Source organism: Bicyclus anynana, chromosome 6, assembly GCF_947172395.1.
Source record: "Bicyclus anynana chromosome 6, ilBicAnyn1.1, whole genome shotgun sequence".
In the NCBI taxonomy this organism is placed as follows: Eukaryota; Metazoa; Arthropoda; class Insecta; order Lepidoptera; family Nymphalidae; genus Bicyclus; species Bicyclus anynana.
In genome coordinates this window covers 10,006,390-10,033,366 of record NC_069088.1, presented here as the reverse complement: position 1 = coordinate 10,033,366, position 26,977 = coordinate 10,006,390, and the positions used below count along the sequence as shown (strand labels likewise).

Genomic DNA, 26,977 nt, shown 5'->3' with positions numbered 1-26,977 from the left:
AGAGCATAACACCTCTATTACGAAAAGCCAAGAGGCCGCTTTAGTAACGTCTGGTATTTTTTTAGGCAAATACTTGTACGCGTGCGCGCTCCCGTCAGATGAATCATTGCACTTTTTAAACAATCTTTAAAATTATCTCCTCATGTAGCAACCAGAATTTCCATTACAATATTTATTACCTCCATGAAATGTTTAAAACTGTAGCTACAGAGCGGTATTGTAAATATTTCAATTAGCGAATCTAAGCGAAGTTTAGATACATTACGATATTGTACGAATATATGACTGCATAGTAGGTAGATGTTGTAACACATGGGATCGAATCCAGGACCTCCGTCTTGTAAATCCACAGCGCATACCACTGCGTCATGGAGGCCGTTAGAAACATTTTTACCAGCAACTTTGTAACTACAAGGTGTAGTTAATTTTATACGTAATGTTTAACAAAAATCTGATTTTTAAAATCATAATTACAGAAGTTACAGCGTAGAAAAAAATTAAAAAATCCGAATAAAAAATATAGGTACCTAATTTGGTCACCGTAGTGATTTTTTCAAAACTATTTAAATTTGTTTTAGATTAAGGTGGTGTTTCATTTGCGTTTTATCTATTAACTACGGGACAACCTGTATAAAATGGTAACTTACAAGTACAGACTGATAGTTAACTCAGCGCAAGCAAAGCTTTTGCTCGCGTAAAAGTTAAATGGTAAGTAATAAACTGCAACTGAAAATGTTTATTTAGTGAAACACTTAAGCCTACTTTATGAGCAAAATAAAAACATAAACGCTTTTTCTCACATTTTTTATTAAAACACCCTCCACATACTCTTCGGTAATATTACATACACTCAGGGTACAACACTACAATGCATGATACATATTTACAAGAGTTTACATATTTACAACACTGTTTGGCTCCATTGCATTGTTGTTAGTACGTAAACAACATTATAAAATACCGTCCACTTACTATAAATATAAATAAATCTCTGATAAATTAAATTTATAACATAATTCAATGTAAATTAAATTGACTATTACTTTTATTTTGACTAGATCGTATTTTTTTAATTATAAACTATTTCTTATCACAACGCAGTCGCCTGCTAAAATCAGTAAGGTATAAAGGAGACTACATACTATCCAGAACATAAAGTAACATGCTTGCGTCATCCTTGTCCTAGAACTGCTAGAAGCCGTGGCATCCTCATTTTCAGTTTACACGTAGTAAATATTATTTGAACATAGAAATAAAACATACACATACACATACATTGAAGAGAATTATGGACTATCGCTTCTGAAGTTTGTGTAAATAACTCAAACACACTAACAAATTATCCTAATGCAAATAGCATTATTATTTGTGCAGTTTTAAAGCTAGCGTAGATAGATATGCTGGTTATGGTTGTGATTCTACCTTTATATATACCGCGTAGTTTCCGTTCCCGTAAGAACATGGGCATAAAATATAGCATATGACACTAATAAATAAAAGGATCTACTAAACCGATTTTGTTGAAAATTTTTATTCAAGTGGTATAAGAATTTCATCATCAAAATCGGTATAGTAGATCCAGAGATTACCTCCTATAACACCACAAACTTTACCTCTTTAGTATAGAAAAAACTTTCAATTTTGCAAACTATAAATAATGTTTCGTAGATAATATCATAATTTCTACAATACCCTTTTAAAATAGTTAAATTTAAGACTGTGAATGAATAATTAGTGATCTTTTAGTGAGTGCAATTATAGTACAGTACTCATATTACGATGAGTACGGGTCACTATCATGTGTACCGGCAAAGCTTCGCTCGTTCAAACCCATCAAGTTGCAGCGATTCCTAAAATAGTATACAGCAAACACAGTATTATTATACAAGTGTGTAGTCTCCTTTACTGGTTTACACTAATAGCTAGAAAATTCAAACGGTTACACTTATCGTATAAATCCAGTTAGCGTATACAAGACTATATTTACATTCTCGACACTCATTCATATGTTCCTAGACACTAAAGTTTTATTCCCCGGGTATATTACAGGTGCGGTAAGCAGGTGATTTATCACCGCATTAAGATACAGATCCAAGCGGCAATTTAATGGCGCCGACGGTTTAAAAATCATCCCACACAAGTATTACGTTCTTTCAATATAAATTAAACCAAACTACTTAACATTAAATGCAAGAAATTTTTCTCAGTAAATTATATATAATTTGCACAAGGTATCGCAATACATATTAAGTTACATAAATACACAACAAAATTTTTAAAAAGCAAAATGCATTTTGTAATGAGATTGACAAATATCATGATCATAAAAATGTAAACATCACTTTTTATGGAGTGCGAACATTGTTTACAAATTCACTCCCGATTAGAACACCTATTGATATAATTGAATATATTGCGAGTCATCTATACTTAATGGACACAATTGTTTGGCACTTGGAATGTTTCACTTTAAATATTCACTAAGTTATAAAGTTCACTTCTATTAGTTTTTGTCACTTAGAAAACATTCACTATCACTTAAGTGTCATTGACTACTTGGGAATTTCAACTCCGTTTTAGGATCCTGGCTTGTAGGCTTTTGCGTCAACGATATCTTCGAGAAAAGAAAAAGATATTATCGACCAATAGCGACGAAAACGAAAATAATGCTCTCTATTTCGTTGCAATAATAGAACAGAATATTTTGGATGTCGCCGCTACAGGTTATGTCTTTTTGTCATGACGAGATATCACGTGGTGCGCATTGTAAGCCTACAGATCTGTAGCCAAGTTACACTTAAATTCTATTTCTACAATCGCTAAGGCTTAGCTAAAATATGTATGGGGATGACATTCGTAATCGATAGATCACGTGATCAATCATCAATGGGATATATCATACGCATGTTTAGTTTTCAAAGCGTTAGCGCTTGTAGAAAAAAAGACGTGTAACTTGGCAACAGTAGCGCTATACTGCAACGATGTTTTTGTAATTCGATAGAGTGAGCTTCGAATTTGCCTTATCTCTCTCTATCTTTAGTATGGGATTAGACGGTGATAGATAGAGATGAGTTCGAGACACACTGTCGAGTTACAAAAGCATCGTTACAGAATGAGCCTTCAGGCCGTGGTTAGGAGATTGATTAAAGTTTTAGAATAGTTGTGACCATTAGAAAAGATGGTTGTTCGTTTTGGCGAGGGTGCCGAGGTGGTCGGACAGCAGGTAGTTGGGGGGCGCCACGCCGAGGAGGGGAAAGCCCGAGGGCTGGCGCAGCAGCCCGCAGCCTCCGGTCCACTTGCCGCTCATGCTGCTCACTGACTCGGCCCCGCCCACGCCGTTCAACTCTTCGCATAGCTTGTTGGCTGCGAAAATAAGAAAAAATAGTTAGTTTGTTTTTATCTATAATAATATTATAAGGCTGAAGAGTTTGTTTGCTTGTTTGATTGAACGCGCTAATCTCAGGAACTACTGGACCGATTTGAAAAATTCTTTTAGTGTTAGATAGCCCATTTATCGAGGCAGGTTATAGACTATATATTACCCCCGTATTCTTACGGGAACGGGAACCACACGGGTGAAACCGCGCGCTAGTTAATGTGATAAGTCGGGTCAAAATAATGATAACCAGTCAAAATTAATTAAAAAGGGGCAATAAATTGAAAGTCGAAGTAACCAATCGTTAAAGCTACAACTTATTTTTATGGTAATATTTTAATCTCATACTCGTAAATAGAGTCAAACAAAACAAGATTTAAAAAGAAAAGATAATTTTATTTAAATTTGATATTGAGATGATATGATTATGAAATAGTTATGGACTCTGTGAAGGGCACCATGAACCCCTCGCAGTTTTAATTGATGTAACGTACTTTTCACACCCGAGGCTCCAAAAACAAAGATGCTTTATAAAACCGGCCAAGAGCGTGTCAGGCCACGCGCAGTGTAGGGTTCACACCCACAAAATTATATTACAGCTTACTAGTAGTAATAGTCTCTAAGCTAAACCGTAAAAACTGTAAACTACGAAAACCTAGAAAAATACTTTGAATTACGAAAATAAAACACGAGTGTGTTACTATTATTATTTCATTTACTTCTCAAACTCATTTTGCCCTTTGAAATTCATGTTTTATTCGGAGCTCTAATTTTTTATTTGTATACCAAAATGAATTTTTTTTCACTATATTTTTGTTTTTTTTTATTCTTTACAAGTTAGCCCTTGACAACAATCTCACCTGATGGTAAGTGATGATGCAATCTAAGATGGAAGCGGGCTAGCTTGGTATGAGCAGCAAAATCCACACCCCTTACGATTTCTACACGACATCGTACCGGAACGCTTAGTCGCTTGGCGGTACTCTTTGTCGGTAGGACGGTAACTAGCCACGGCCGAAAGCCTTCCACCAGCCAGACCTGTACCAATTAAGATAACCTCAATCGGCCCAGCCGGGGATCAAACTCAGGACACTGCGCCACAGAGGCTGTCAAATTCAATCGTCAATATTTTAGATATATCTGAATATAATAGAGAGAAATGCCCACAAGGGAGTAGTTGCGGCCACTTTGAGTCTATGCTATAGTTTCTGAGATTCTAATAAAATTATTATTAAAATTTCAAAATTATCAAACAAAGTTTAGTAATCGTTAAGTACTAAGATTTCTATTACAGTTACAGAAAATAGTTAGAATCAAGATTCAAATTAAAATAAGACAGTGCCACCCTTCAATTAGATCCCATAATTGGAAACCACTTTTACAGTCTGCTCTAAATTGCAATTACCGCAATGCAAAACTCGTGCATACAAATCCGGAACGCGAAATCAGACTGCAGGTGCGCGGGATATGAAATAATCGTGGTAACACAATTAGGTGCTAATCACCTAATCCTTGCCGCCGCTCCGTTGTTTATTCAAGCCTGAGTGACAATCGCGTGCACAATTAGCGCAAATGAGCCGAAGTGAAAATCTGGCGCGAACGGCGCAACGCGGAACGTTGGAGTAATGTGATTAATCCAGCCGCAAGCCATTATACGCCCTCTAGTTTACCGCTGCCGCACCTGTACTCTACCCGTCTGCTGTCACGGTTTTATTGTGTGACATTGTGTTGTCGCGGCCAATAACAAATTGATATGTACATAAAAAACGTCGTGTTAATCTCTTTAATATTTCTCTTGAGTTGTAAACTCTTTTACCAGTAGTTGAACAATTTTCGCGTTTAGATACCACCATCATCTCCTTACCCTTATCCCACTTAAGTGTGGTCGGAAAAATATGTCAATCTTTTCCATTCATCTCTATTACTCATCAACTCATCGTCCACTCCTTTTACACACATGTCTTCTTTTACACAATCCAACCATCTCTTCCTTTGGCCTTTCTCTCCTTTTATGTCCTTCCACTTGCACATTCAACATTTTTCTAGTAATATGACTTTCCTCCCTAGTTCCCTACGCATAACATGTTCATACCTAACTAACCTCTTCTACTCCTCAATTTTTCTGTCACGTGCGCCACCTTCAGACTTCCTCTTATATACTTATTCTTTATTCGCGTTTAGATACTTAGTTTTTTTAATAAAATTGTAAATTATCTTGCTATTATTTTATTTAATGGTACAATGCACTTATCAACTAAATGTATAGTGCCATTGAATTATTGTGTTGTTAATGTTAAGACAATATTATTAAAAAAAATCAAAAAGATTAGTCACAAATCCAAAGCAACTAAAAACATCTTGGTTAAGTAAGTTCTTAAGCTTGCTTAAGCTTGGTTAAGTGATATAGTTGTAGACCAGTGGATATGACCTCTGCCTTCCTGCGGTTCCGGAGGGTGTGGGTTCGAATCCGGTCCGGGCCATGCACCTCCAACTTGTTAGAGATCAACTTATTGTTCGGAACAGATTGCGAAGGATAAGGCATCATGCTACTGTAAATTTATCGGATAAATCGCATCTAACTATTAAGCTTCAAATTATATTAATAATTTTTATAGTAAAAATTATTTGTAAAAAATAAAAGTTTATTTACACGTATTTAATTTTAAGAAATTAAATATCACGTGTCTCAAATGGAGAATGAAAACATCGTGAGGGAACCTGCATACCAGAGAATTTTCTTAATACTCTGCGTGTATGGTCTGCCAATCCCCATTGGACCAGCTTGGTGGACTATTGGTCTAAACCCTCTCATTCTGAGAGGAGACTCGAGCTCAGCAGTGAGCCGAATATGGGTTATGAACAAACGAAAGTAAGTTCATCTTTCAGCAAGTACAAAGCTTTAATGTATAGCTAGGAGCGCCAGCTGGAACTAAATGAACTACGAAAAACATTGCAAGATAGAAAATTGCTAAGATGTAAAAATGTTACATTGTGTAACCGGTATCGTTCATCCACACACATTATTAAAGATTTAATGATTATACCACGATCATTGTGGCATAATCGTTAAATCTTTTTATACATTAGAAGATACGAATTGTTCCTATGCATTGTAGTATGTAAATCACTGTCATTAAAAACGTTAAATCTCTACCAAAGAATTACATGTAAGCGAAATTAATCGAGAAAATAAGCCCGAGTGAACTGAGCGAGTGAATTCTACCTTCACAAATACGAGGTACACAAATTCTACGGAATAGGAAAAATAATAAAAATGTCCTCCTCCCGACCGATTTTCGACTACGGCATACATACGCAAGATAATATTATATTACAGTGCATAAGTGAGTACACAAACACAGACACACTCAATTCCCTGACACTCATACCCCGATAAGACGGTAAACTGACACGACTGGAAAAAGAGACCTGAGGGTTTTACGTGCTCTACGAGGCACAGGGTGTACCAACAGCTCCAGTTTGCCATTGAGAATTTTCTTGTAAGAAAAATCTATTTCTTTCCGGGTTTTCAGTTCATTGGCCTAACAGGGACCCGAACCTTGGACCTGATTATCGGTAGCCGAACTAGCAGACTGATGAGCAGTAGAATGCCTTGACAGCGTAAAAATTAACATAATTTAATCAATGAATCAATTATAATCATAGATTTAAGAATCGATACAGAGTACCTAAATGTATTCTGTGGACTCGCATAAACCTAGATTCCAGGATACAAATTATGGAAAAAGTCGCCAAAGAATTCTACGAACTTGACCCGATTTGTCGCATGCTATTAATAGCCATATTATTAACAAACTATCATTCTAATGGTGACATTTCAATGCATCATCTAATTTTAAATTCTATTTTGAGGACACGTATTATTTCTGTTGTCGAAATCAGCCTTGTTATGTTCTCCCACGCTTGAACCTGAAATAGTGCGCATTGGGCGATCTAGCGGAATGCGTGACTCATTACTTTATAAGACGGCCGATCAATGTTCATAATATCTTAAAGATTCTGTAGATAACATCTAAAAATACGGTAACAGGATCATCGACGTAATTTGGGTTGGGTAATCGGTGATCTGATGGTCGTAATTTGGGTTTATCGGTGCGGTGTTTTTCTTTGAACTCCGTTTGGTAAATATTGGAAGCGTTTATTTTACGATGATAAAAATAAAACGTATAAAGCGATGAGTTAGAATATATTAGACGTAGCCTTTCATTTGCTGGTCTAATGCGAGCTGCCGTGATGGTGCTAATGTTTGACTTAGTAACGATAACTTTGACCAACCAAGTACCGTAGGTACTTCTTCTACCTTCCAAACTCTAAGCTGTTACTGAGAATTTCTTAAAAGAAAGATAAGTTCAATATTTTATTAGCCAAGCACAGTCTTCAAACTTAGGCCCTCATAATTCGTAGCTATAATAATTATGCTAGGGAGTCAAGTATTACGCTACGCACTATAGCGGGGCAGGGGGTATTTGTTTATTTTTGATGATATGGGGGGTGGGAGGAGAGGGTGGGGGTGCGGTCAAAATGATGAATACGTCAGCAGTAGTTATTTACTTTTTTACACATATGACAATCCTCACATTGTCTATATTTAAAAATAAAACTAATTTTCGAAAATTCCCACAAATAAAAAAATGTATGTTACAATGTTTACGTAAGCATGAAATGGGCGGAAGCCGTATCAATATTTTGTATAAATCTGCTTAATACTTGATCGTCCCCTATTCAGTGGACCAACGGGGTAGTTGAAATCTCTAGCAAGCAGACACCAATTACGAGGATGATAAAAATAATGAGTATTACTCAGAAAACGGCTGAAGCGTAACGGAGTAAACATCTCGATAAGTATACGTCACAGATAACGTTAACACTCACAGTGGGCAGACTAATTTTTCATCGACCACGCTCCTTTCAACGAACCGCCAACATAATTGAATAAAAATAAAAATTATTTCATTGTTATTGTAACACTGTATGTAAAAATAACAGACTGTTTCGCTTCTATTATTTTTTGAAGGTTTGAACCTTCGGTTCGGAGCAAATTTATTTTGTGTGTATATAAAAAATAAGTAAAAATATAGTGTAAACCGAAAATTTTTTATCACAAGAAACATTACATAAAATTACCGAATAGACTAGTGCAATATAACTGTGGTAATTCATTATATCGTCAGTCACTACGGTGATAAGCAAATCGATTAAAATGCGGATTTTCACATATTCAAGGTAACTCTAGACCTCTTTTCTTTTGTCTTTTTGTCAAAAAAAAAATGATTTTCAAAAAATACCAGTTTGCTCTATAATAGTTTTCTTTATGACACGTATTTTCTATGACTATAGACAGTGGCATGCACGTACGTAAAAATTGAACAGTAAAAAAAAGTCTAAGCTTTTTAAGACAATTTGTTCCTTAAATATTGCGGCCAATGCGGTTAGATGAGTTGAAAAATGCGAAAATAAGAAACATTAAAAAAAAAAAAAAAAGATTCATGATGCCAACTTACATGAATATTTTCTCGAGAGACTCAATGTTTAGTTTTTTAGCGTTACTGCGGTTAGCTTCGTTATGATTGATTACTAGTTAACGATGATGACGTGGTTTTTGTTTCGTTTTTACACTAGGACTGAAACTGGTCTGCCTGTTTAATACAGTTGCCAACCAGTCTACTGGTCAACCAGTTTTTGTTACACTCTTTGTTAAATTATAGGTAACACAAGTATAATAGACGTTTTCGGAGTGTGATACTTCGAACACACATTCTTATATACTAACACCTAAAAGAAAACCCTTCAAAACTTCTTTAATGTTATCTCTTCTACAAAACCGAAAAAAATATAATTCTTCTATAAATACTTATTTGAGTCATAACATGATATCTATGTTTTATATTTAATCAAAAAACCCCTTAATCTATACTCTATACTAATATATAAAGCTGAAGAGTTTGTTAATTTGTTTGATTGAACGCGCTAATCTCAAGAACTACTGGTCTGATATGAAAAATTTTTTCAGTGTTAGATAGCCCATTTATCAAAGAAGGCTATAGGCTATAAATTGTCCCTGTATTCCTACGGGAACGAGAACCACGCGGGTGAAACCGCGCGGCGTCAGCTAGTAACATGATATATATGTGTTAAATTAAATTGTCCCTGTATTCCTACGGGAACGAGAACCACGCGGGTGAAACCGCGCGGCGTCAGCTAGTAACATGATATATATGTGTTAAATTAAATTGTCCCTGTATTCCTACGGGAACGAGAACCACGCGGGTGAAACCGCGCGGCGTCAGCTAGTAACATGATATATATGTGTTAAATTAAATTAAAAAACCCCTCAATCATACAATAAAAAAGGCTCTCGCCACCATAAATATTCCTGCGCTATTCGAGCCGTCAGGAATAAGTCGGGATGATGGCAAGAGACCTGATGGATTGACGCTGGTTCCCTGGGAAATGGGGCGGGCCCTAATGTGGGACACTATATGCGTTGACACATTAGCACCGTGTTATATCGGGGAGACAGAATCAAGACGGTAGCCGCAGCAGAAAAAGCTGAAACCGATAAGTGGCACAAATATGCGCCCCTGAGTGAGAGTTACATATTTGTACCTTTTGCCGTAAAGAACCTTGGGCCATTGAGTGGCAGTGGCAAAAAATTTCACCGAATCATTTCACCGCGGCTAGTTGCCTCAACTGGAGACAGAAAGGTTGGCTCATTTTTTGCGCAAAGGATCAGCCTGGGTGTCCAGCGCGGAAATGCAGCCAGTAATCTTGCCACCATTCCACGTGCGCATGATTTGTATAGTTATTAGGATAAGTTAGCTTAAGTTCCATATCGTATTCTTTCTCAATAAAAAAAAAGAAACCCGAATATAAATTATTATGAGAAGAAATAATTTTAATATGAAAATTATCTCATCCACACTTTTAATTTTAACATGACATGTGACAAACGGATTTCACACTTTAAGTGAGCATGACGGCAAAGCAGGTGTTACAGATCAAAATTTCACAACGTTTGTACAAAATGTAACTAAAATACTAAAAAAAATAGCAACAACAGATGGCTTTCACCAAGTAAACGGAAACGAAATACATAAAATAATGATATTACCGCGAAACTACGCCAAAAAAATTCTAAAAACATAATAATTTGTGTTAATCAGATATACAATTATGACCTCTGCCTCGGATTCCTGAGGGTATGGGTTCGAATCCGGTCCGAGGCATGCACCTCCAACTTTTCAGTTGTGTGCATTTTAAAAAATTCAATATCACGTGTCTCAATCGGTGAAGGAAAACATCGTGAGGAAACCTGCATACCACAGAATTATCTTAATTCTCTGCGTGTGTGAAGTCTGCCAATCCGCATTGGGCCAGCGTGGTGGACTAGAAATTAAATATATCGTTTGAGACACGTGATATTTAATTTCTTAAAATGCACACAACTGGAAAGTAGGTGGTGCATATCCCGGACGCCGGACTATTTGGCCTAACCCCTCTAATTCTGAGAGCAGACTCGAGCTCAGCAGTGAGCCGAAAGTGGGTTGATAACGAACCAACGAACTATATAGCGGACTCCCGTGACTTCACGACTGTTGTTAAATTTTTCAGCTATTGGCAGATGGCAATTTCTGACGTAAAAATCGTTATCCTTCTAGTTAAATATTCACGTCGCGTCGGTGGTTTTCTAAATTTTAAAATTTGAACTTGTATTCTTACAATACAAGTTAAAATTGATATTTTCGAAAATGCAGTGAAGATTCTGTAATAGGTATAATTATATAATATATAGGTATAATGACGATAATCTGGTTAAAGCCGACAAGGAAAAAGTATCAAAATACTTGGACCTTGCTCACGAGATTACCGCCATGTGGAATGTTGAGTCAACTATTATTGTTCCGATAGTTGTTTCAGTCAATGGTCTTATAGCGAAAAGCTTCGACCAACACCTTAAGAAGCTTTCGCTTAACTGTTGGATCAAGAGTCGGATACAAAAGGCAGTGATTCTTGAGACAGCGCGTATTGTGAGGAGTGAGTGAGGTTCCTCACTCTGGAGCCCTGAACACCGCAGCGGGAGGGTGAATTTTTTTATGAATTTAAAAAATAAGAAGTAATAAATGAATGAGAGATTTAGTATATGTAGGTATAATATAGGTATAATAAATTTCAATTTGAAAGAACGCTGAAAAATCTAAGTGGATTGTTTGTTACCTGCAGAGGTGATGGGTTTCAAGTCGGGAGGTGATAGGTGCGGTAGCGTGTGGTGCGAAGGCTGCGCGGGCGCGGAGGCGGGGTGCGGGGAGGTGGCGGGCGAGCCTGGCTTGTCCCGTTTGCCTTCAGCCTTTATCGGCGCCTCGCCGGCTTTCTGCTGCGCCAAACGTTCTTGTTTCCGGAATTTTGCTCTTCGATTTTGAAACCATACCTGAAAAATTATAGAAAATTGTGTTTAATTACATTTTCCTGAATAGACAAGAACAACATTTTGTTTATTGAATTTTCCCAAGAGATATTATGAAAGCAACTTCGTTTGTCCCGTACTTCACAAATAGGTTAATTGGACATAAAGAATAACCTTTTCTCATCAATCAATTCATTTTTATCTATGGTTCCTGCGGGTTTTTTGGAAAAAACTGAATTTCATGCCCATTAAGGAGGACGATCGCCATTAAAAATCTGATATCCATGATGCCCGAGTTAAGCAGTGTAAATCTATATAAAAATGAATCATGAATCTTCCTAAGCGCAAATCTCGAAAACGGCTGAACCGATTTCGCTAAATCTTTTTTTAGAGTACTCCTAGAAGTACTAGGATGGTTCTTACTACTAAATAGATTTCACTCTGGATTACACTACTACTTGTAACACTATTACTTTTCATTCCGGAAAAATCATTGGTTCTCGTGGGATTTGTGAAAAACTGGATTCTACGCGGACGAATTCGCGGGCTCCCGCCAGTGTTTAATAAATTCAACTCCGAATAAGTTCAAGTGAGAGCCGTGATAGCCCAGTGGATATGACCTCTGTCTCCGATTCCGGAGAGTGTGGGTTCGCATCCGGTCCGGGGCATGCACCTCCAATCCAACTTTTCAGTTGTGTGGATTTTAAGAAATTAAATATCACGTGTCTCAAACGGTGAAGGAAAACATCGTGAGGAATCCTGCACACCAGAGAATTTCTTAATTCTCTGCGTGTGTGAAGTCTACCAATCCGCATTGGGCCAGCGCGGTGGACTATTGGCCTAACCTCTCTCATTGTGAGAGGAGACTCGAGCCCAGCAGTGAGTATGGGTTGATAACGACGAAGTTCAATTTATTATATACTCACGCTACTACTAACAACCGTTCGAATAGATAACCTCGTAAGGGACAATAAAACCTGCCCAGCGCGAATAAACAAAGTTAGCCGGACTAATGGGAACGCATCCCATGCATCGCACAAAATTTTAATGCAAACCGTTTTATATTCGTTCCGATGCGCGCAAATCCGAATTGATCGTAATTCGATTTGGTGCCAGCGATAATTGCAACTGCCACTGGCGCTGATTGGGCGGCGCAGTAAAAAACTCCGCACGAGCCGACCCGACAATCATACGCACGCCGTGTTTGCTCATCGCCGTCCTCACTGATGATGTTTGCACGCCTTTATGTTTCCCGAGTTCCGGCGACACGGAAACTCTATTAGTGAACTCTTCGGCTGATCCATGTCATCGAGCGTCATGATTTTTAATTTTAAAATCTGTAATGGCTTACATCGAAATGCGTCTCAACTATTTAAAGTTTATCAGAATTGTTAGGACTTTCGTGTACTAACTTTGGAATTTGAAGCATCAATCCACCCCTAAACATTATTTCTGACTAATTGCAGGGAAACGGGAATAATGGTCATATTCTAAAAAATTGCCAAATGTTTTTTTCTAATTTACATTTATATTTTCATCATCATTAATCATAAGTAAGATTGGACATGACATGGACAGCCATGCCATGTTTGCTCATCGCCGTCCTCAGGATGATGTTTGCACGCCTTTATGTTTCTCGAGTTCCGGCGACACGGAAACTCTTCGACCGATCCATGATCCATGTGACTGATGTCATACAACATGATGATTTTTAATGATAAATGTTTGAGATGTATATTAAATTAATGAATGTGTTTTAAATCAAAATATAGAACTTTCGTGTACCTTTTTTTTTGGTTCGTCATTAACAACCCATATTCGGCGCACTGCTTAGCTCAAATCTCCTCAGAATGAGAGGCCAAATAGTCCGCCACGCTGGCAAACCTACTGAACCTACACCCTTTGGTTAAGGGGTGGGGACTACTAAAACCCTCTCAAAGGCTAGCGCATATAATAACTAATTGTAGGGGAATATTGTCGTCATTCGGAGAATAGATCAAAATTCAAAAATATCTCGAAAACGTGTCTCATCCGCTAATGAAGAATTGTCGTCATTCGTGTAATAAATGATTTAATGTTCATGAGTTCACATGTACGCGAACGTAAATTCGCCTTGGCACTGATATTGCAAACGTTAATGAACTCTACGTCTCCAGAAACAATTCTGATGGTTTATTAGTTTGAGAAGCAAACTGTCACTATGCTAACACTTGGCCGTGTGGAGACGTTTTTCATAATATATTTCTGCTAGAAAAAGCTGAACGAGAACCTGTTATAGGCACACCTTCTTCAATTTATAATAGGTGAAATTTACCCAATAGCAAACCTTCGAAAAACATAGATAAAGATAAATATTTTAGGGTCTAGCAAAGAATTGCCACAAAGTTAAGTGTCTGGTTTACTCAAACAATAAGTTTAACAAAAGATATTAGTAATTTTGTTTTTTATTTTTACACTTTTACCGATCTCTCGCAGCGACGACGTAATTTTTTCGTGCCATTTAGTGTGGAGCGATTTTTAGCTATCTCTGGCAACGCCGCAAAATTGACCCTTTAAATCCCTGTAGCTCCGAAAGTAATGATCGCAAATACCCTTGCTAAATTACTTTACTATTAGCATACTCTTAATTTATATACAATTAAAAAAAACTGTCATCATCCCTTTTGTAGAACCTTGAAACCTGCTGCCTCCCATTGCCACCACACTTAGTATAAATTCCTACCCTAATTACCAATAATAGGAGCTGGCCAATTTTTAGTTTTGAAAAAAAGAGGAAGGTATAGTCATCACAGCTCATAGTCCATATGATGTTAGTTGTAATTACTTAATCACACATACATACGTCTAACAGTCATGTGTGTGTGCGCCATAGAGTACCGCCTACACTCTTGTCTTAATAATGATTTGCGCACCTAAATATGGCCACCTGTATATGAGCCACGAGTACCATCAATGTCTTTTATATATCAAATTATAATCAACGTATGTTTTGACATTTCCCTAAAACAATTTTGACATATTTTATATATCCACACACCTGTTAAGTGCATCGGTTATGATGCGATGTATAAATTTAATTTATATAGTTTTACTCCTGACGCAAGCTACATAACCGCAAAATTTGGTTTATTTTAACATGCGCGTTTGGAACCCTCGCAACTTTAATTTTAAGTTTTCGACTTAATTTACCGCCATTAAATCATGACATAACTTGATGTTTCAAAAGTGTTTGTAAACTAAGCCTAATTGCAATAAATGAATTGTGAATTTTAATAATTATCTCAATAATAAAATAAAAGCTAGTAGTTTTGGAAGAATAGCGTGAACAGACTTGTGAGAAACCAAGTAACAAAACTACTTGTGTGCCAAATATTTTCGAATTCTCTTAAAATTTTCGTACTTCATCATAATCAACACATATTCGGCTGCTGAGCTCGAGTATCCTCTCAGAATGAGAGTTCAGCCAATAATCCACCACGCTGGCCCAACGCGGATTGGCAGACTTCTCACACGCAGAGAATTTGGAAAGTCCTCTGGTATGCAGGTTTCCTCACGATGTTTTTCCTTCACCGTTTGAGTCACGTGATATTTAATTTCTTAAAATGCACACAACTGAAAAGTTGGAGGTGCATGCACCGAACCGGATTCGAACTCACACTCTCCGGAATCGGAGGCAGAAGTCATATCCACTGGGCTATCACGGCTCTATTTTGCATACTTAGGTAACATATATTCAAACATACATTTAACATTTGTATTCTATTCATAGAATGCATTGTGTTCATATCACTAAATTCATACAATAAACCATATGTTCGCGTTTTAACCAACATGTTCTATTTATTTGCTACTTATCCAGTTACGGGTTTACCAATCATTAGTCAGAGACATTTACGAGTAATGCTTGTAATTGACTACCCGATATTTCACACACTTAATTTCCTACTTGATGGTATTCTGGCAAAGTATCATATTTACTCAAATATTTCCATAATGACAATATGTATGGCTCTATAAATAGTTAATTAATTTCCTTATATTAGAATGACTGTATGACACATGCAAAATATGACATGTGTCTGACAGATTTAGTGCTGCAATGAAGGCCAAGGTCTATGTGACAACTAGCATCACGATGCATCAAATGATTTCTGCGACAGGGTCGTCAAACGATATTGAAAATTATTCTCGAATAATATTTTGTGAAAAGGTGCATGAATGTAATAAGTTAAAGTGTTTTCCAGATAGCATGGGTATGGTGACAGTTGCCTTATGACATTCTTAATACGTAAAAGTAAGTCTGTCTGTCTGTCTGTTACCTTTTCACGGCTAAACGGCTGAACCGATCAAGATGTATTTTGGTATAATAGTAAATAGGACCTTGGAGAATATAGGCTATTTAGTTTTAATTTAATTAATTATCAACCCATATTCGACTCACTGGTGAGCACGAGTCTCCTCTCAGAATGAAAGGGGTTAGGCCAATAGTCCACCACGCTCGCCCAAATTGGTAGGCTTCACACACGTAGAGAATTAAGAAAATTCTCAGGTATGCTTCCTCACGATGTTTTTCCTTCACCATTTGAGACACGTGATATTTAACTACTTAAAATATACATAACTGAAAAGTTGGAGGTGCATACCCCAGACCGGATTCGAACCTTCGCCCTCCCATCGGATGCAGAGATCATTTTGCACTGGGCTATCGCTGCTCATTAATTTAATTATTAATACTTATGTCTTTGCCTTTTTGTTGTATTATTTTTTATATACATATATTTTTTACATATATTTTGTTGTAATAATAACACGTCACTGTTATTTAAAAACATAAAAAAAAATTCAATCAAGTAAATTTTTTAAATTTTAATAAAAAAAAATCTGTAAGTTGAAACCTTGAGAATAAATAGAGATGCTCTATATTTTTATAGGTGACATTGTAGTTAGCTATAAAAACAATAAAATTTTAATAAAAAAAATTCAACCGACTTCCAACTCAAAAATTAACCTAAACTAAAAAGCAAAAAATAACATCTTACCTATGTGCTACCTTCTGATCAGTTTGAAGGCGGTGCCAAGCCAGTGATGTTTTAATTCAAGCCGTTTAAATTACACAATTTATGTGGTTCTTACAGAAACGGCTTTAATTAAAACATGTCACTGGATTGGCACCGCCTTCAAACTGATCAGAAGGTAGCACATAGGTAAGATGTTATTTTTTGCTTTTTAGTTTAGGTTAATTTTTGAGTTGGAAGTCGGTTGAATTTTTTTTATTAAAATTTTAATTTTTTAATTTTTATTGTTAGCACACCTACTGAGTGTGAACAAAAATTAATGAGCAATTAGTTGAAACGTTATTTTCTACAACTACAATACCAATTTTAAAAATACCTACCTTAACTCATATACAAAATTTCACTCCCCCTTTATCCACACGTAATATGAATATTTAGAAAAACGTGAAAGGTGACTGTCCTCCGTCTTCATCACCAGACCTCCTGTGCAGTCACAATCCATATGGGTGGAAAGTTCTCATAAATATAAAATTTATCAAGTCCAAACACAAGGTAGCTACTGTGAACCGTCGAGGAGTTCCCTTAACTCTCCTTCTTCTCCATCGCCAGACCCCTAATACAGTCACAATCTATCCAGGTGGAAAGTTCTCATCAATACAAAATTATCAAGTCAAAACACAAGGTAGCTACTGTGAACCATGGAGGAGTTCCCTTAACTATCCTTCGTCTTCATCACCAGACCCTTAATACAGTCACAACCCATCTAGGTGGAAAGTTCTCATCAATACAAATAAATCAAGCCCAAACAAAAGGTACCTGCTGTAAATCGTTGACGAGTTCCATCGTCTGTGTATCGGCTCCATCATCAGACCAACTCCAGACCTTCATAAAATTGTAGTGGTTTAAAATACCTTATGGAAACACTAACAAACGCACTAGCCGTCTTTACGATTTTCGAAAGTTCCCCTCGATTTCTCCAGGATGCCATCATCAGATCCTGACATGAAAAAAATGGGACCACCCTGGAATCAAACCCTTCAAAACAAAAAAAGAATTTTCAAAATCGGTCCACAAATGACGGAATTATCGCTGGACATACATAAAAAAAAAAAAAAACATACATACAGCCGAACGTAGAACCTCCTCCTTTTTGGAAGTCGGTTAAAAATATGTGTTTTTGCTTGCGGGAACCTCGTCTCATGGAAAAAGAACTCTTTTTGTGAACGAATTTGATCCAAATTCCAATTCAAAAATTTAAAATTATCGTCATATTTCAACCCAGTTACATAAAACCTTGACAAATTATACGGTGAATGTCTGAAAACCATATAAAAATCCGTTCAGTAGTTTCCGTATTTATCGCGAACAGATAGACAGACGGACGCGATGAAGTACAATGTTATAATATTTTCGACATCCCTTAACTATCACATACATTTTCGTTACTAAATAACGTCTCGCCACGCCTTGCGTTACTAGTAAATTATGTACTTATGCTGCCTCATTTGTTTTGTAATTAGAACATTAATTATTAAGCATAATTAAGTCCAGCATTCGATTTTTACCCGTCAAAATCCGTCCAGTCGTTTTAGAGGTTTTTTTAGCCGGAACGAGCAGATAGGCAGACAAATATTTATTTTTTTCTAAATACTCATACTTTCATATAGCATTTAATGAGAAGCTTTTAATTTAAAATTAAAAACATTTTTTTTTATTAGTCTGATGTTTATAAGATAAAACATGACCAACATCGTGGTTTTAAATAAATATCGATAAAGATAATAAAATTTGCTGAAATACACATCTAAAAATTTTCAACAAATTTTATTAAATTCTATTAGTAGAAAAAGACACGCAGTCGCATTGATATTCGAGAAATAGTTGTTGAAATAGTAACGGTTTTTGGGATCCGCACAATACACATAATACAAATAATAAAGGAAAAATGACAAAATTTGCTGGAATCTAAGAGAAAATCAGTGCTTCCGAGCGTAAAGGTCCCACGTACGTGCGCGGGTTAACCAAGCGACAAGTCTCTGCTAGACTAACGAACGGGGCTCGCTTGATTGGCGCTCGCGAGGCACCGATCGCCCCGGGCTCCACGCCTTCCGCATTATTTCCGAATTGGAAAAAATCAAAGCTCCGCAACGTATGCGGCATCCGCAAACAAACAAATAATACGGAACCGCCGCAAATACAAATGAGCAGCGATACGACGCCGTGCGGAATGCGAAGTCGGAGTCGAGTCGAGCGTGGGATCGACGCAAATAAACGTCCGCCGATGTGTTTGCGGGAATTTGTTGCGATGTTTATTGGATGCGATGCGTGCTTATAATGTAAATATTGAGGCAACATTCGGCGATCATACTTGTTTTAACCCCTCACGTAAAAAAAACAAGTCTTATAACTCTGAAGCGTATGTCTGTGTTGGTCTGTGGCAAACGTAGCTTCTAAACGAATACATCAATTAGTAAAATTGATTGAATAGATCACTAGAAAAATTCAAACATGACATCGAGATACTTCTGTATACGATAAAGATCAGATAAGCCAATACGAAGATGACGTTTTTCATGATGGAAAGAAGTCCTAAAGACATTGTTCTTTAAATTTTCGTCGATAATCGCTAAATTCTTGACTGTTGGTGATTTTTTTAATTTTGACTTTTAATACAAAAACTATTCCTCCTCCTAGATGTCGAATAAAATTTTAAAGACAGTAGTCCAATGGGTAGGAGTAAAAATCATGACCCTCTAACCTCCATCCCCCCTGATCGTGGAACTAGTGAGGCGTATTTTAGCTCCGAAAAGGATGGTTTCTGATGAACTTACAGCCACATGTGGCCTCATTAACAATTAACCTCAAGCTGACGTTAAACAAGTATCAAGGAGGTTTCATCCTGAATGCGTCATCGTCGCCGTCAACAGCTTACATGACCAACTGCAGGGAACAAACAAGCCTCAAAAAAGTAAGAGGAATTTGCAGCTTACACCCACCACGCCACTCCAGTGCGGGTTAGTTGATATATGATGATATATTTTCTATCACTATCAATCATAAATAATATTGATCGTGATCAGAATTGATGGATGCCCTTCGAGGCTCTTTTACCAATTCCAGACTGACATTGAAAATTTCTTGGGGGAAAGCTAAGCCTAGTATTTTTGTTAATAATTAATTTAAACAGGAGGTAACTGAATGTTATCTACAACTAAATAATTAATTTTATTGAACACTAATATACATGATATCACTTATTAACAATAAACAATAATGCTGCCTCATAGGATCTAACGTCAATAATAAATAACATACAGACAGTGGGCAATTAAACACGGGGTTGGGACAATCGGGCAGCATCGAAATGCACTTTGCAAATGAACCGAATTGCAGGCGGCGGGGCGAGAGGGGCACAAATGTAATTAAACGAGAGATGCACTCTGCAGATGCCACCTCTGACCTACACGCTCCAGATGCCGGGTTAGATAAGGGCCCGTTCTAATTGGTGCCAATGATTTTGGACTATTGATAACTATTTTTGGAATATTGATTTTAATCACTGTTATTACGTAGGAGTACGAGTAACTAGGGTGAATAAAATTATTAAAGCAAGTTTCTATGACATACCCTTATTGAGCGTTGAAAGAGTAATTAAAATAAATATCTATGTTTGAAAATTAATGAGTGCGCTGTAAATGTATTCCATACCATACATATTCATAGCTACTATATCAAGTTGTTGTTGTTGCGTTAAAAAATGTCTTATTGACGAGTCGAGACGTGTTTTTGACGAGCAAAAACTTTCTTTTAAAATAAAGGTGGCCAGCTAAATGAAAAATTAAAACTGTCAAGGGCCAATTTTGTGATATTGCGTATTCTGTTTTATTATTTCCTCTAATATGAAGTACTAGCGGACGCCTGAACTTTGTCTGCCCTTAGACCTCTTTAATTCAGCCCTATCGCAAAATCCGTTCTTAGTGGATACCTACTAACTATAAACTACCTCCCTGCCAAATTTCAGCTTCGTACATCAAGCGGTTTTCGAGATTTCGTGATGAATGGCCTTTCACATTTATATGTTCGGGTTTTTGTTGTAAATGATGACAGAATCTGTGGACTTATCTTCTCCTTTAAGTTGTTACGATTAATTGAAGGATTATAGAGAACATTGGTCATGTTTATAAAATGGCTATGACAATATTTGCTGGCCTATTCACTATATTTTTCTTTGTTGAAAACCTAATTAAAATAAACATAAAATTAATTGAGAAAGGTCATATACCTACTGTTATCCACCAGTAGGCACCGGCTGACATTTGTTACATAGAATCTCAATTTCGTATATGTCAACTAGCATACGTCAAAGATAGTGAATTAGCCCGCCGGTGTCCTAATAACAATAATAGTTATGTATCTATACTAATATTATAAAGCCGAGGAGTTTGTTTGTTTGTTTGATTGAACGCATTAATCTCAGGAACTACTGATCCGATTTGAAAAATTCTTTCAGTGTTAGATAGCCCATTTATTAAGAAAGGCTATAGGGTATATATTATACGGGAACCACGCGAGTGAAACTGCCCGGCGTCAGCTAGTACCAAGATAAAGCCACTCAAAATTGTTATCAAAAAGCTTTTGATACAAAATAAATCCAAATAATTGTAGGTAAATAATGAAGGCCGTCTGTCGAGTTGAGGGATTTAGAATGGTCGAAATATTAAGCCAACAGTCTAACAGACACCTTAAACAAATCCGCAAGGGTAGTTTAACACGGTTCCCTCCGCAAACAGCGAGCGAGCGGCGGCCAACAATGGCTGAGTATTAAAATAAACAGTAACATCGCCATGTGGCGCGCCCTGGCGAGCAAATAGCGAACAGTTAATGTATTCAGTTGTGTGTTGTTCTAAATACTGCAGCTAATTCATCTTTCGGCTACTCTGTGCCTTTGGTTAAAACAATTATAACTTTACAAGCAGGCTTTGTAAAGTTAATAATTCTTTCAAGGATAATGCTTTCAAGGTTTGTAGAGCAAATACTTACAGGGCAAGTACTTAATAATTGGATAATTGGGTACGTTTTTATAACAAAATTCCCAATAAAATCACGGACATTTGGAACAACATTATAGATGTTTTATGCAATACTATTATTAATATACAATATACGAACGGACGATCACCATCTTTTTATATACAATATATTTTTATAAACATAAAGAACTTTATTTTCAATAATAAAGTTGGTTTTCAAATACATTCTGTTACCTACTCGTAGAACGAGAACTAGTGAGGCCAGATCAACATCATTTTATTAAAGTAAAATTTTGTCAGCCCAAACTTACCGCAAGTAGGTAAGGCAAGTAAAGGCAAGTATGGACTTTATTTGAAGGGTCACCACAAAGGTTTCAACCTGGCGCTGGGGGCATGATGATATTATTAAAAAAAAACTTCAATAGGTAAATTTATGTACCATTGTTCAGTACTACCTTCCAGAGCCATCATAGTCCTTCACTCTATAATTACCTACTAAACTTACCTCCATGGTAGGAAATATCAACTTTTGTAATAGTTAATACCTATGATGGAGATTAGACCATCACTGGTTCTAAGACCATCATAATATTGCAATATACTGACAAAAACGATAACTATTGTAAGAAAATCAGATTTTTGTAAAGTATTTTATATTTTATAGGACAATTTTCAGAGCCGCATATTTGTTATCGGACACCTAAAGATTGAAAAATTACTTGAAAGATAACGCAGAAGATTGAGCAGTTTTGGCATTAATAATCATTTTGTTCCTGGACCTAAGGACAACTACGTGTTCGCAATTTAGCTTTACAAAACATCATCATATTGTTAGAAAAAGGAAAGATTTGATTGTATACTTGAATTTAATAGGCCCTGAAATTACTGGACCGATTTGAAAATTTATTTCATCATTAGAATAGAATCCTACATAACCTCTAATCCAACGAATTCGCTGGATGTAGGTGGCTCGTGATGTTTGGAAGTCCCTACAAAAGGCCTACGTCCTGCAGTGGACGTCCATCGGCTGATATGATGAAAATCTCTAATACGGGAACGGTAACTAGACGGGTGAAACCGCGAGTCATCTGCAAGTTAGTGTTAATAAAACAGAAAACTATTTGAGAACTCAAAGAACAAAACCGCAGTGATATTTACACGCGTTAGAAATCTCCTACGACACGTCAGAGGGTTTCCGCAGGGCGTATGAAAAACGTGAGGCCGCGTGGAATGATCTAATTGTATTCATTAGCCGGAACGGAGAGCAAATATTGACTCTGCCGACAGCCCCGGGCAGCGCCACTTTGATCCCATATCTATACTGCCCACTGACACTACGACTAACTTTGGGGGTAATTCTGTCGCCAGAAAATCATACGAATATTTTTAAAGAGTTCTTCGTACTTCTCAATGCGAATATTGTTTTAAAAAGCTCTTCATCTCAGAAATGTTAACATCGATGCTAACTTTATATTTACGGTTACATTTTTAATTAAATAACATTGTGACGTGGCGCAGTGGTAAGCGCGGTGGATATACAAGACGGGGGTCCTGGGTTCGATCCCCGGTTGGACCGATTGAGGTTTTCTTAATTGGTCCAGGTCTGACTGGTGGGAGGCTTCGGCCGTGGTTAGTTACCACCCGAAGTACCGACAAAGACGTACCGCCAAGCGATTTAGCGTCCCGGTACGATGTCGTGTAGAAACCGAAAGGGTTGTGAATTTTCATCCTCCTCCTAACAAGTTAGCCCGCTTCCATCTTAGATTGCATCATCACTTACCATTCGGTGAGATTGCAGTCAAGAGTTAAATTGTAAAGAATAAAAAAAAACAAACATTGAGTTTTACAGTTTTCAAAAATTAAGTACTAACGATTCTTGCAAAGAAAATCCTCTTTAAATATTCATATCCTCTAAATATGCGTAGTTTCCATTTCCATGGGAATACAATATAGCCTATGTTACTCCTTGATAATGTAGCTCTCTTTTAGTGCAAGAATTTTTCAAATCGGTCCAGTAGTTTTGAGTTTATTAGTGTAAAGTTTTGTGTTAGCTAGAAATTGCTAGGACAAAAAAAACGAAACTATATAAAATGGATTTCTGTGAAATTTTTCACTCAATCCATTTTAGACCAAAAAAGCTTTAAATCTAAAATATAAATCTGAGGAGCGTGGTAGGCTTAAGCTCTATATCCCGTCTCTTTTCAGGACGGAGGCTTGTGACCATTAAAACATAGCTGATAATGATGATGAGATGGTTGATATACGTATGCCTCTTATAAAAAGAAATCTTAACTTACTATTAAAACTATTGACATCAATTAGATGTGTCTCAGAAGCTCGCAGTTAATTCAATTTAATCCCGCTATTTACCCCATAATAGCAAGTACAAAGTTAATCAATCGCCGAGGCGAGCGATCAAGCGCCAAACACACCCCCTGTTTATACTTAGCGGATGAAAAGGCAACACTGAACGCCCCGGAATAATATTAGCCACCCCTAATAATAGGCCCATTTGCGCTTATCACAAAAAGCGATCTTAATTCGAGTGCAATAAAAACTTTTATAGTTTGTATCGGGATAGAATGATAAGTCATTTGTGGATGATCGCGTTTTTTTACTAACTGGTAACATGTGTTAACATTTGCTGATAATCCAGGATTAACACATCATAATAAAGAGATGAATGCATAGTTTATTTAGTCCGTCTGTCGACGCCATTCGATGGTGTTTAGCGCGAGGCGGCGAGCGACAGGTGCCGTGTGCTAACTCATGCTGTTTAATTAAACCCTATTTCAATAGCTTATTAATTATGCTTACATGTTTGGTAAAGTGTTCATGTATTTTATTGAAATGTGATCTGACTGATAAATGTTCATGACATTGGGGTATTACTCATATTATGAACATTATACCTACACTACGAGTATCATTTATTATATCAGCTAGAATTATTTGTACGAGATCGGAAATTAAGATACTATGAAAATAATTTAACTTGGTTACCCTAAAATATAATTATATTATACTAACTAATATACTACTCTTATAACACCTACTTACATACCATAATTTCTCTAAAATACCCTGGCAAAATGATACAACATAATTATTTAATGTTCAATTCTATTTTAAATAATCATCAATTTATTTCATAAAATCTCTTCACTCTATCCTTATTTTTACAAGAGTTCAAAACCAAACACAACACTGTTTCAAAGGCTTAACAGTGATTCCTCACCAATTTATTTATTGTGTAATAACTATGTTTTACTGGTTTAGCATTTTATATTATGTATCGATATATTGAAAAACTTTTATAACACGTTTTCATTTAACACTATAGTTTATTGCAGTACTCAACTCTGCCCGAGCTTAAAGCTTGTCGTTACGTCTTAAATTAGAAACTTTAAGCATTTATATTATACCTTTTTTATATTATACCTTATTAGGTATTATATAAATACTTAAAGTTGCTAATAATTAAAGATGTTACGCGCGGTTTCAACCGCGTAGTTCCCTTGCCCGTAGGTATTTGGGGATAATAAGCAGGCTAAAGAATTCCTCAATAAATGCTTCCTAAATAAATGGGCTATCTAACACTGAGAATTTTTCAAATCGGACCAGTAGTTCTTGAGACTAGCGCGCTCAACCAACCAAACAAATTCTTCAGCTTTATAATATTAGTATAGATAGTCTTAATAGGTCAACAGTAAAGCGACCGCACTCACCACCGAGGGGTGGTGGTTCGATCCCCGCCTTGCTGGACTTTTTGTCGTACCCACTCCTAATACAGTCTTTCCCGACTAGTTGCACGGGAATGGGAATATTGGTCATATCAAAAAAATATATGGTAAATATTTTTTTTTAAGTTGTTAGAGAAAAGGGTAATAATAGACAAGTATGAAAAATATCTGTTGTCTACTGTTTTACAAAAAGTTTAAGCACGACAGATGCGCCCCCTATGATGGTGTTCGCTCCATTACCTTGAGCATTGAGTAGCCCTTTGCACGGTTTATAAAATAAACATTATTGAATCACTGAAAGAACTGTCACCAACATCATTATTATCCCTTTTTTGCAAATGAAAAGTCTTTGAACTGGATCACCAAAATGGTAAATGTTATTTTTTTATAAAGATAATAAATATTACCAAAATCTTGTGCTTGGAGTGAGCACAGCAAAAATCCAGCGTGCGAGGAGAACCTGGGACCTCTCAGGATTAAGTTCGGTCACTTATCCGTGGAGCTACTTTTTCTTTCTTTTTAATCATCTTCTCTAATCTATAAGTACTTATACTATTTTAATGGCCAGATAGAAAGCCTCGTTTGCCCCTCAAATTATTAACTAAATAGTGCTGCAATTGACAAAATACTATTTTTTTTGCTTTTTACAGTTTTTACAATTTTTTTTTATGATAATATTTGCCTATATTTTGATAACCTGCATTGATGTGCTGTGATGGTAAAGCTGTGTGTGTAAATGGTTAATGTGTCCGATCCAATTCGGATCAATTTTTAGTTTATTTTACAAAATTTCCAACTGGTTCTTTGTCGACCATTTATCCGAATTTAGTCAACGACCCCAAATTGAATGGCAATACCTATGGCTACCTTATAAGTCAGTCATCAAACCAGCTTCATGCTATATTATTGCAATACCATTAAAGATCCACAAGTAGGTATACCATATTTGAGTCAAATTGATCGACAGAAAATGTTTCTAATTTGGGATACCTTGGAAGCTAACAGGGTAAGTTACAAAAGCTTGTAAACTCTAAATTATTTATATAAGTTTTTATATTTGGTATCTATGTTGTCACATCTCTTTCGCAAATAAAAATTTTATTTGTCCGTAACATCTGCCGATCCCTATCGGCTATTTGTCGTGTCACGTGCCGTTAGATTGCTGATTAGTAAGTATTGTCTCCTGGAGTTCATTTTGCGCCCGTCACGGTGATCTATCAAAATCGATTCAAATCTGGACCACTTTTGATCGAACCTTGTGTAGGGAAGTGCCAGTTGTTACGATTGATTTATTGACTTGTTAGAGTTCAATTTATAGCATCCTAGTTGTAGTTTGCGGCTTCGCTCATTACTTTAGAATTTACCAATCAATTTAATGTCCAAAAATCGTA

The 26,977-nt window shown here is 36.5% G+C and overlaps 1 protein-coding gene across 1 annotated transcript in view; it reads right to left on the bottom strand.

Annotated features, from left to right (window-relative positions):
- Window positions 1-800: 800 nt before the first annotated feature.
- LOC112052469 (paired mesoderm homeobox protein 2B-like) overlaps window positions 801-26,977 on the bottom strand; it is a 52,801-nt gene continuing 26,624 nt past the window's right edge. The window contains exons 3-4 of the mRNA XM_024091562.2: window positions 11,612-11,822; window positions 801-3,363 (exon numbers count right to left, since the gene is read on the bottom strand). Of these exons, the coding sequence (XP_023947330.1) occupies window positions 3,170-3,363; window positions 11,612-11,822 (405 nt within the window). The 3' untranslated portion in view covers window positions 801-3,169. The remainder of the gene's footprint in view (window positions 3,364-11,611; window positions 11,823-26,977) is intronic.